Source organism: Nuphar pumila, chromosome 17, assembly GCF_984573655.1.
Source record: "Nuphar pumila chromosome 17, dmNupPumi1.hap1.1, whole genome shotgun sequence".
NCBI classification, from domain to species: Eukaryota; Viridiplantae; Streptophyta; class Magnoliopsida; order Nymphaeales; family Nymphaeaceae; genus Nuphar; species Nuphar pumila.
Window position 1 is genome coordinate 70,055,132 of NC_143265.1, and position 12,139 is coordinate 70,067,270.

Here is a 12,139-nt window from a genome sequence, read left to right on the forward strand (position 1 = left end):
TAGGCATTGTCGCCATTGGACGCCACTGGCGACCAACCCCAACTGCCGTCTGCACTAGCCAGCTATCAATGGCTAGCTGCCATCGACCTGGGTCGTTCATCGATGGTGAAAAGTGATCCGAATAGGATCCTGCTCCCCTCCTTCTGCAACCATGTCGACAATGGACACCACCGACGTCCGATCTGATTCATGAATGGCGACGATCGGCCTCTGGTGGCCTACCGCCATCGTACCCAGCCATTCGTTGATGACAACAGCCAGTAGGATGGCTGGCTAGGCCAGCCATAGGCGACTGGCCTCAAACTGCCATCGACAATGGCCAGCCTTAGAAGACATGATGTTGTTGCCTGCCAAGGCCTGACCCAGCCTACTAGCACTTGTGGCGACGAGCATATGGTGGCAGGAGGGCTCCTTGCAAAGGGCTCTGTTTACCCAGGAGAGACCTGATTTTCAACAACCCTGCTCATCGACGACGACCACTGCTAGCCTCTGCAGGGCGTAGACGATGGGTCATTGGCCAATGCCTCCCCCCTTGCCACCGTCATCCCTAAAACTGAACAAGAGTCTGATGAGGGAGAAAAGAAAACACCGATGAAGTTTTTGGCGAGCGTCGCATGGATGTTGACAAACCCACACCCAAAACATGTGCAACGGATGTGCAGTGTAGGCCCATAACCCAATATTAGCTTAAACGGATTGGGAAGCGCCACTTATCGAATGCGGTCATAGATGATCTGGGCGAAGCTTCAGTGGAGGTAGGTTGTTGGCATTCTCCTCAACCAATCATGAGGTCATCAGGTCAGAAGGTGAGCAAAACCCTCGAACCCCAGAGAGAATGAGAAACTTATAACACATATGTAGTACTCACCATAATACCATGGGTCTCCTGTTTATAGGGAGATCTAGTAGGAGGTTCATAATGAGCATGCATGGACAATTCCTGTAACCCTCAAAATTAAAAGGCCTCTCTCATGTTGTTCCTTGAAGTGCCTATGTCAACACGGGTCACATCTAGGTTGGATATAATCCAATCTAAAAATCCAACTTAGATGACAAAAAAAAAATCTAGGATATGATCATGATAATCTTAAACTGTCAAACCTACGTGTAGAGTAATGAAGATAACAAAAATATTCGCGTGAAAGCAATATAGGATCTAATAAAGGCACAATCAAATCATAACACAAGGGTTTACGTGATTCGATCGACACAACCTACATCCACGGGGCACAAAAAGAATAATCCACTATAATAAGAGTAGATAGTACAATATAGAGAGTATAGCGTCCAATAGCTTTGCCCAAAGCTAAAGAGAATAGCAACAAAAGAATCACAAGAAGAGAGGGATACAAGATTACCTCTCGGGTGCACAACCGAGTCAAAACCCATACCACAACCAACACCTCTCTCTGATGATCAATGTGTGGTGACAAACCTTCTTCCTTCCTCTTTTTCTCTCTACTCTCTCTCTCTCTTACTTCTTCTCTCTTTGCACGCTGCATACAACCACTCTGCTCACAACACTCTGCTCTTCTCTCCCCAGCACACAACCTCTGCACCCCTATTTATAGATGGCATAGAGCCTTCTAGATGTGAGCCTTCTAGACTCATTATAGAAATCGAAGGGTTTTTGACCCTTCAACTTCTCCTGCATTAATGAGAAGCAGCGAGTGACTATTTCACTTCCCCATATCATTAATGAGAGATAGGGCTGGACTCAATAATCTCCCCCTCCAGCCCAAGGGGTACTCCAATACATCTAATCAATTGGAGTCCATGCCAGCCAGCTGCCGACATGCATTTTGTTTCTTCATCGATAAGGTCTTTGTCAGCATATCTGCACCATTATCATTTGTGGATATCTTTGCAAGATGAAGCAATTTTTTCTCAAACACATCTCGGATCCAATGGTACCTGATATCTATATGCTTTGACTTTGATTGAAAACTCAGATTCTTGGCAAGATGAATGTCACTCTGATTGTCGCAGTACACCAAGTACTTATCTTGTCCTAAACCCAACTCCTTCAAGAATCTTTTCATCCACAGCATCTCTTTGCAAGCTTCTGTAAGAGCAATGTACTCTGCCTAAGTAGTAGACAAAGTAATACACCTTTGCAATTTTGACTGTCATGATACAACTCTCCCTACAAAAGTGAGTACAAAACCTGATGTAGACTTCCTCGTATCAATATCTCTAGCCATATCTGCATCTGTGTAACATGTCAATACAGGTGGTCCACCCCCAAAGTTTAAACAAACTTTGGAGCTCCCTCTGAGATATCTAAAGATCCACTTTACTGTTGCCCAATGCTCTTTTTCTAAATTTGCAAGAAATCTGCTAGCAACACTTACTGCATATGCGATGTCTGGTCTCGTACATACCATCGCGTACATCAAGCTTCTGACTGCTGAAGCATAAAGAACTTTCTTCATTTTCTCCTTCTCCTCGTCACTTGATGGACTCTGCTTTGATTTCAGCTTAAAGTGACATGCAAAAGGAGAACCAACTGGCTTTGCATTATTCATACTGAACCTGTCCAACACCTTCTCGATGTACTTCTCCTGTAATAACCATATCTTTTTTATTTTTCTATCACGAGAGATCTGCATGCCCAATATTTTCTTTGTTGGCCCCATGTCCTTCATTGCAAAGGTCTTATTCAGTTCCTTTTTGAGCCTATCAATTATAGACATATCTTTTCCATGGATAAGCATATCATCAACATATAACAAGAGAATAACAAAATTCTCACTGAACCATTTTATGTAGACACAATGATCTAAAGCTGATCTATTGTATCTATTTTTAACCATAAATGAATCAAATTTCTTGTACCACTGTCTTGAAGCTTGCTTCAGCTCATACAAGCTCTTTTTCAACCTATATACAAGATTTTCTTTACCTTTGAGTTTGAAGCCTTTTGGTTGCTCCATGTATATCTTCTCCTCCAAATCACCATGGAGAAAAGCAGTCTTCACATCTAGCTGCTCAATCTCCAAATTCAGGCTAGCAGCAATACCTAGAGCAACACGAATAGAAGATATTTTAACAACAGGAGAGAAAATCTTTTTAAAGTCAATACCTTACTTTTGACCAAAGCCTTTCACAACCAATCTAGCTTTGTACTTTGGTTGAGAACATTGTTCTTGAGTCTTCAACCTGAAAACTCACTTATTCTTTAAGGCCTTTCTGCCTTCTAGTAGTTCCACCAAGTCATAAGTATGGTTCTTCTGCAATGCATCCATCTCATCGTACATAACTATTAGCCAATGCTCTTTCTGCTCACACTCTTGTGTTTCATGGTAACTCTCTGGTTCACCTGCATCAGTAAGCATTACATACTCTTGTAGAGAATACCTTCTGGAAGGTTGTGACTCTTTAGAAGATCTTCTCAACTGGGGTTCTGGAGAAGGTTACTCTCTAACTTCTTCCTGCTCAACATGGCCTATAGGTAAATCAACATTAGCATCTGCATCATCTTTCTGTACTACTCTTCCTTCAACTTGTGCCACTAGAGGAGTAATTGGATCCAAGTGGATAGATCCACCTGCAGAAGTCTGAATTGACACATCTTTCTTGATATCTTCAAGTGTCTGGTCTTCAAAGAATACCACATCTTTGGATCTGAATACCTTCTGCTTCTATGGATCTCATAACCTGTAGCCAAATTCAGCATCACCATATCCCAAAAAAATGCATTGCCTCATTTTATCATCAAGCTTGAACCTCTCCTCCTTGGAGATATGTGTAAATGCCCTACATCCAACTACCCTTAGGTGCTTATAGAACACATCCTTTCCTAACCACACCCTATCTGCAACATCATTTGCTAAGGCATGAGCATGAGACAAGTTGATCACATCAATTGTTGTCCTTAAAGCCTCACCCCAGAATTTCTTTGGTAGCTTGGACTGTGCAAGCATACACCTGATTCTTTCTGCAATTATATGGTTCATCCTTTCTGCAACTGCATTATGCTGAGGGGTACCTGGAACTGTCAATTCATGGTGAATTCTATGAATTTTATAATATTTATGGAATGGACCTGTGTACTCGCCACCATTATCTGACTTGATGCATTTCAGTTATTTTTCTGTTTTCCTCTCAACCATATCATGAAATTGCTTGAATACATCAAGAACTTGATCCTTGGTTTTTAGAGGGTATGCCCAAACCTTCTTGGATAAGTCATCTATAAAAGTAAGAAAATAAAGTGCACCACTGAAAGTTTTCATATCAGTAAAACTATTAACGATTTTTGTTCTCAAAGGACCACAAACATCAGTATAAACTCGCTCCAGAATGTGATATTTTTTATGAAAGACATTTCTAACAAGACACTCTATGTTGCTTACCAGTTAAGCAATGAACACATGGGTTTAGATGTGTACATTTTAACTCTGGAAGTTGCTCCCCCTTAGCAAGAATCTGCAAGCTCTTCTCACTCATGTGGCCTAATCGACTATGCCACAAATCAATAGAAGAGTCTTCAGCTGTATTCAACTATTCCTTGCATATTGCATTTTGTAAAGAGTACATCTCTTTCCTCTAGCCTGAACCAATGACCCGTTGTTGAGTTTCCACTGTCCTTGGCTAAAAACATTGTTTATGCCCTCTTCATCAAGCTTTCCTACTGAAAGCAAATTCAACCTCAAGTCTGGAACATGTCTGACATCCTTAAGCACCAACATGTACCCAAGACTAGTCTGGAGATGAATATCTCAAATCACTATAATTTTTTACGTTTCTGTGTTTTTCATTCGGACAACACCAAAATTACCGGTCTTGTATGTACTGAGATACTCTCTCTGTGGTGTGGCATGGTACGAAGCTCCTGTCTCTATGACCCAATCTGTATCCTGGTACACATAAATACATGGATCATTAGTAGTAGACAAAATCACAAGTCCATCTTCAACTGTGGTTGTGATATCTTCTTTGGTTTCTGATGATTCTATCTCTTTTTCCTTTTTCTGATTTTTCTTTGGCTCTTTGCACTGATTCTAAAAGTGCCTTTTCTTTTTACAATTGTAGCAAGTGATGTTCTTCCTTGACCTGGACTTGCTCATATATATGCGGTCATTTTTTCTGTCCTTTGGATGAACTCACCATTAATCCTTCACCAGAATCCTCATTCGGTGATTGTCTTCTCCTAATTTCATTTGAAATGAGTGTATGTGTGACTTCTTTCATATCCAATGTTTTTTTTTCCATAAATTATGGTTGTCACAAGATGCTCATAAGATGGTGACAATGAGGTTAGTAACAACAAAGCTTTATCCTCATCTTTAAGTTTAACATCCAGACTAAACAGACCAACAATAATCTTATTAAACACATTAAGATGATCAATAATGAGAGTACCTTCTTTCATACGAAGACTATAAAGTTGTTTCTTGAAGTGTAACTTGTTGGACAAGTCTTTGGTCATATAGAGGCTCTCTAGCCGCAACCACAATCTCGCCGTTGTCCTCTCTTCCATCATGTTATATATGACTTTATTTGATAGACATAACTCAATCACACTAGCGGCCCTTAAGTCAAGATTATCCCATTCATCATTAGTCATGGTCTTTGGCTTATTCGCCTTTCCAACAAGGGCCTTGTGCAACCCTTGTTGTACAAGTAGAGCCTTCACTCTTCTTTGCTATAAGGAGAGGTTTTCTTTGCCATCAAACCTCTCCACCTCAAACTTTGAAGACATGACTTTCCACGAACCAGCTCTGATACCACTTGTAGAGTAATGAAGATAACAAAAATATTCGCGCAGAAGCAATATATGATCTAATAAAGGCACAATCAAATCACAACACAAGGGTTTATGTGGTTCGATCAACACGACCTACATCCACGGGGCACAAAGAGAATAATCCACTATAATAAGAGTAGATAGTACAATGTAGAGAGTACAACATCCAATAGTTTTGCCCAAAGTTAAAGAGAATAACAATAAAAGAATTACAGGAAGAGAGGGATACAAGGTTACCTCTCGGGTGCACAACCCGAGTCAAAACCCACACCACAACCAACACCTCTTTATGAGGATCAATGCATGGTGACAAACCTTCTTCCTTCCTCTTCTTCTCTCTACTCCCTCTCTCTTACTTCTCTTTCTAGACGCTGCACACAACCACTCTGCTCACAACACTCTGCTCTTTTTTCTCCAACACATAGCCTCTGCACCCTTATTTATAGATGGCATAGAGCCTTCTAAATGTAAACTTTCTAGATGTGAGCCTTCTAGACTCATTCCAGAAACCAAAGAGGTTTTGACCCTTCAACTTCTCCTGCATTAATGAGAAGCAGTGGGTGGTTATTTCACTTCCCCATATCATTAATGAGGAATAGGGCTGAACCCAATACTACAATCATCATCCTAGCGACATAAAACTCCGAGGGTGCACCCCTTGTCCCAAAAGAGCCTCATACTTCGCCTTGGGAAACAGGGTGCTCACATGGAGACCCAAACTTGGAGTAGGGGCAGACCTCCCTATCCACGAGCATGTGACCAGAGTTCATGATCCGACGACTTCCAGCTGAGTCCACTTGACCCTCATTCGTTGCTCCAATAGACTCCATGGTAAGAGATATAAAGTCAAACTGGGGATGGATAAAGCGAGACGATCACGACCAACACCTTATCCATACACAATCAGCTTCAACCATACGTGAAGAGAAGAAGCATGACCATGGTTTTCCCATAGTCTCTCTCTCTCTCTCTCTCTCAATGGCGTTATCAGCCTCTTCAATGCTCTCGAGGGATTACATTGCAGTCCAACCACCACCATGTTTCTCCACACATATATTGTCTCCAAGTTACCATTCGAACTCCACCGTCCCATCGTTCAAAACCCAAAGAAGAAGGGTCGTCCAATGCTCCTCCAAGAAAAAAATGAGCTTCACTGACAGAATTCTTGACTACATTGAAGGTATTTGCATCAAACCATGAATTTTGGTCATCTCTCTTCCCCTGATCTTGTGCTTAGAAATCATGAACAAAACGATTTTTATGATACCTTTTTTCCTTACAGAAATGAAACACGAAATGCTTGCTGCTATTCTTCAAAGTTTGTTTCCCTCAGTGGATGTAAAGTTTTTTGTCATTCTAAATGGTGCCCTTTGTTGGTACGGAGCTTAATTTTTTATTGTAGGTGGACCCAAGTTGAGAAAATGGTATGGGGCAGGAGATGAGCTCCCAAAAGATGGCCGTGTTCCAACCGAGGAAGATGAATCTGCAGGTATTAATGAATGGTGAAAAGTTTTATTATAGTGGGGTGGAAGTAGGACCTTGGCAGAAAGACGCTAGATGGGCAGTCAAGGTTCGATTCCCACGAGCATCACTCCCCTGCGCAAAACTGATCTCCCGCATAGCCCTGGGGTGGGGGTCATAGCTTCGGAGTTTTACACCGCTAGCATGATGACCGTAGGTATGGCAGGCTGAGCCAGCATGACCAGGTCGTCGTGTCGGGTGCAGTTTCTTAGCGTTATATAAAAAAAAAAGTTGCTTCTCTTTTAAAATCTTTGATGTGAGGGTACGTGCTTTCTTGATGACAGAAGCAGATGAAGCTCGAGATGCCATATTGATAACAAATGGCGACAGTGAGATTGGTCAGGTTTGTGATTTGAATAAATCTTTTGGAGTGAATTGATTTCTTGAGAAATGTAGCGCTTGGGATCAGAGCACCAATTGGCTCAGATGATTTCTTGCTCTGTGGCAAATTGATTGAAAAGAAAAGGTCCAGCTCAGTAGTAATTTTCGTTTTGTAATGTGTCCTTATTTTTAATAAACCAAAAGCTTCCAAATCCATCTGAAATTCCATACTACCTTTACTTCTGAAACTCCCTTGTTTATTGCATTTGTTTCCTTCTTATCTTCAAAAGAAGCTCCTTTTGCAGATTTTCTCTGAAACTCCTTTATTGAATTTGTTCCTTTCTTATTTTCCAAGTCTTCCTTTTGCAGTTTTCCTCTGCTTAGCATTGTATGTTAATCTTGTCACTCTTTTGTAAACAAGCAGATGGTGATTTTGTCACTGATCCTTAAACGAGCACGGATAAAAGCAATAGTGAAGGATAAACAGTCAGCTGTGGATTCCTTTGGCTCTTATGTTGAGGTGAAAACTTCATGAGTTTACATATCTCGGTGATCAGTGATCAGGGGCGGAGCCAGGAATCTAAATTAGGGTGGGCACAAACACAGAAAAATTAATTACTAGTAAACTATACTAACAATATATTTAAAAAAAAAAGTTATTTTAAAGCTTAACTTCATAAAATCAAATGTCTACGTTGCAAAAATATTTGGATGGTCAAGCAAAAAATATTTTAAAGCTTAACTCCATAAAGTATAGCTATACTAAAGACAAACAAATTACAAAAAAAAACCTATAATCTTACTAGAAATCAAGCATAAAATGATGATAATTGTTAATTAAAATGCTAATTGAAAAGAAAAAAATAGACAACCCTTAAAACCCTAATTAGACATTCATGCAATATGAACAACATAAATAAAAAACCTAAATCCTAACAAAATTCATATTAATAAAAAAATGCTAATATTCTAACAAAAATCAAGCATTCATTATTCATGGGTTCATGCCTAATGGTAATTGAAAAAAAAAACACAAAAATTTCCTAGAATCATAACTAAACATTTATGACATTTTAAAAGGACTAAATCAAAATCCCAATTCCTTACAAAACAACATTTATAGATATGTTAATTAAAAAAAACTAAAATTCTAATTAAAATCAAGCATGCATTCATAGAACCATGTTTAATGTTGATTGAAAACAAAAACTCAAAAATAAGTAGAAAGTTTAATATTCATGAAATTTGAAAAACAAAAATAAAAAACTTAAATCCTAACAAAAGTAAAACAATTAAGGGTTTGATAACCAAAATCAAGCATTCATTAATGAAATCATCCTTAATGATAATTGAAAAGAAAAAGAAAAGAAAATAAAAAAAAACCCTAATTAAATATTAATTTCATTTGAAAAAATCCAAATAAATACCCTAATTAAAAAAACAAAACAAAGCACCTAATATTCTAATCAAACTCAAACATTCATTATTCATAGAGTCATCCCTAATGCTAATTGACAAAAAACATTAAAACCCTAATTAATTAAGATGGTCGCAACAGTGGGCATGGACTCACACCTCAGTCCTCATGGCCAATGTCCATCCCAGAGAGAGACAGAGAGGAGCAGGGGGGGGGGGTTGGAATCAGGGTGTGGAGAGGGGGGCCATGTGTTTTTAGACATGGGTTGGGTCCTTGGGTGGGCACTATCCAACCCTGGCTAGAACTCCCTGTTGTGGATTCTTGGGTCTATGTGGCTCCGCCCCTGTCGGTGATGTTTTTCTCATGGTTGTTACTATATCATCATTTTCATAACTCACTTTCACTGTTCTACTTGTCACCATAAAAAAAGCCAATAGCTGGAGATGCAAAAGATAGGTCATGGGTAAAGGCGGCCATGAGAGGTGTCCGTGCCATCATTTGTCCCTCAAATGTACGTTCTATTGATGTCCATTCCATCAAGCCTTTCTTGGTTGCCTCATTATGATGATTGCTGTTTTTGACAGGAAGGTTTCTTATCAGATATTGGCAGCATGGAGGGGGTACAACATATAGTCTTGTTATCTCAGGTTTTCCATTCTTCCAAGAGGCATGCATTTCCGTTAAAAACTAGAGAGCATGAAGTGGAACAAAATCTTACATTGAACACCAAATTGTAGATGTTAGGACTGTTTCTTGATTCACTTTAGAAGAAATGCTAATCTTATTTGACCTCATAACATACTTTCACTTTTCAATTGTTTGGGAATTTTTAAGGGGACTGTAGTTGGCTGTTTATAAAGGTAGCAGTGGAATCCAAGCTCTAATGAATAGCAATACCAAGAAGTTGGCTGAGAAGGATGAAGAGGCGGTGAAAGCAGCAGGAATTTCATACACCATCATTAAAGCTGGAGAATTACGCGATATTCCTGGTGGCGAGCTTGGTTTCAGCTTCCAAGAGGTTGTTCTTTCACAATCATCATTCTTCGCAATCGCGAAAAAAAAAGTACTAATAATATCATAAACAATGTCACTTCTCTAAAAAGACTAACAATGTTAATTAGCTGATGCACCAAGAGATAATGGCCGCAGGATATTTTAGGCTAGGGAACCGATGCTCGAGATCATTAGACATTTTCTCTAGTTCTCACTAGCCATTTCTTGTTCTTGTTCTTGTTCAGGGTAGTGCAGCACAAGGAACACTGAGCAAAGAAGATGCTGCTGCCATTTGCGTGGAGGCACTTGATGTAATTCCACAGGATGGACTAGTTTTTGAGGTCAGTGGTTACTTCCCATTGTAACCTCAAACTTGTTTTTTCGATTCACTGCTACCATCTGGACATTCTTCTTCTGATGCAAGTCGTAGCCAAAATATAGGAATTCCATTGATACCAAAATCTGTAACTTGAAAGTTTAATGCATTCCTTTGATGATGGTGATAGAAAATTGATTTGATTGGCATCGGGATGTTGTTTCCTAAGAAACTAAGATGGATTTATTTGCATTCAAATAAGTTTTTTTATAAATTTTTTCATTTATTAAAATGGGCTGTATCTTAGATCAAGTGTGATATCAGATGTTACATGGACACACTAACACTTGGTGGCCAAATATTTGTCTGACAATGACATATAGATGGTACTCACTTTTGGCACCATTCCTGGCTGAGATTAGAGAAATATGTCAAACAGGCCACTTTGAGTTTTTGTGTGATGGTTTTACCCTTTTATCGCTTAACAAATTAAGCACCTTGGTCAAACCACTTGTCTAAGTTGTTGCATGGAAAAATCAGGCACCATGTAAGTTGTCTCCTGAAAAATCCGGTGACTGAATTTTCAAGCGGCAAAAGAGCAAAATTTTTAAGTAAACAGTAAATTGGCCATGTTTGTTATATTTTCTAGCTTGCAAATAGTAATAGTATTTTCAATAAAAGTGAGGGCCATCTACATCATTGCCCGAATATTTTTTAACCTGTTCCTGTGACTTGGAACCTTTTGTCGCAACCTTGACACAATGTTCATCATTCTAGGCTCTGAGGTGGTGTTTGACTCGCGGAACAGGTTCTGCACAGGGACAAAGCGGCCTCGTGTGGAACCTGTCCCTGCCTGTTTGATTTCAACAAGATGCAGTCGTGGGTCCTGGACAAACGCCAAGGCGTGACCGTGTCCAGACAATGTTTTCCTGCTGAATCAAACATAACCTGGGAGCCTTTAAAAATTGAAGGCATATTAGTCATGTTTTCCCCAAATGTTACAGTATCCAGGGTTTAGGTAGCTCTTGTTCTACCTCTTGCTACAGGCTGATACTTGAATTTGACTGCTTGTTTGGAACACGGAAATGAGTTCTCACTACTTTATCAATATCTCATCACCAAATACATCAAACAAATGATAAAGTGATGTATCATGCAGGTGGTGAATGGAGATGAAAAGGTTTTGGACTGGAAAGAGCGTTTTTCATCCCTGATCAGAATGAAGGAAGCAGCATTATGAAATACAAAACATGGTTTCTCTTCTATGCATGGTTTTTGCTGCTCAGGGAACATGTCAATACCCTCACCACGGCACTGCAGATGATCCAAATGCATCACTCAGGATGGGCAAAATTTTAGAGGTTCAGTGGGATAGTTACATAGATCTAAACTCTATGAGGGTGATTTCCAATCTTTGTGCCTCCTTTGGACAAACTACTTTTGATGTCCAATGGAAACATTTACCACCAGAGAATTACTGATCCATTTGTTAATTATGTATTATGACGATATATTCCATAATGCTTGTTGATAACGCCTGGAGACATTGAATACTCTTTTGGATATATAAACCCTTTATAAATAGCTATAAACATTGTTTACGCATGTAACAAACATAATTGACACTTACGTTTATCCATAGACTAAATATTATAAGTTGCTTCATTTGACCTATAAATGAAACAGAAAATGATAGTACGTATGGCAAAAATGAGGTATTTTCTTAAAAATCCCACAATTTCCAAAAAATCTATCTGATGACCAAAACCACAAATAGCCAACTTCACTGTAACCCTAAGCATTTTTTTCTCTCTTCATG

General features: G+C 39.4%; 1 protein-coding gene across 2 annotated transcripts; it reads left to right on the forward strand.

The window, feature by feature from the left end:
* The first annotated feature begins 6,698 nt into the window (after positions 1–6,698).
* On the forward strand, positions 6,699–11,925 carry LOC149812147 (uncharacterized protein At2g37660, chloroplastic-like). Of its 2 annotated transcripts, XM_089993721.1 has the most exons (9): positions 6,699–6,932; positions 7,155–7,241; positions 7,558–7,616; positions 8,019–8,114; positions 9,442–9,522; positions 9,596–9,658; positions 9,856–10,029; positions 10,250–10,345; positions 11,480–11,925. In XM_089993721.1, exons 1-9 carry the CDS (start codon positions 6,731–6,733, stop codon positions 11,558–11,560), a joined length of 939 nt encoding a protein of 312 aa, XP_089849847.1. In that variant the 5' UTR covers positions 6,699–6,730; the 3' UTR covers positions 11,561–11,925. The 2 variants fall into 2 exon arrangements, with proteins under 2 accessions (XP_089849847.1, XP_089849848.1); XM_089993722.1 differs by lacking the exon at positions 9,856–10,029 and having other exon boundaries at positions 6,700–6,932.
* The last annotated feature ends 214 nt before the right edge of the window (positions 11,926–12,139 follow it).

Coding starts and splice junctions, on each gene's coding strand:
- LOC149812147 (XM_089993721.1), top strand. CDS start 6,731: ATGGCGTTATCAGCCTCTTCAATGCTCTCGAGGGATTACATTGCAGTC. Junction 7,617..8,018: donor GCGACAGTGAGATTGGTCAG/GTTTGTGATTTG, acceptor GTAAACAAGCAG/ATGGTGATTTTGTCACTGAT. Junction 10,346..11,479: donor AGGATGGACTAGTTTTTGAG/GTCAGTGGTTAC, acceptor TGTATCATGCAG/GTGGTGAATGGAGATGAAAA.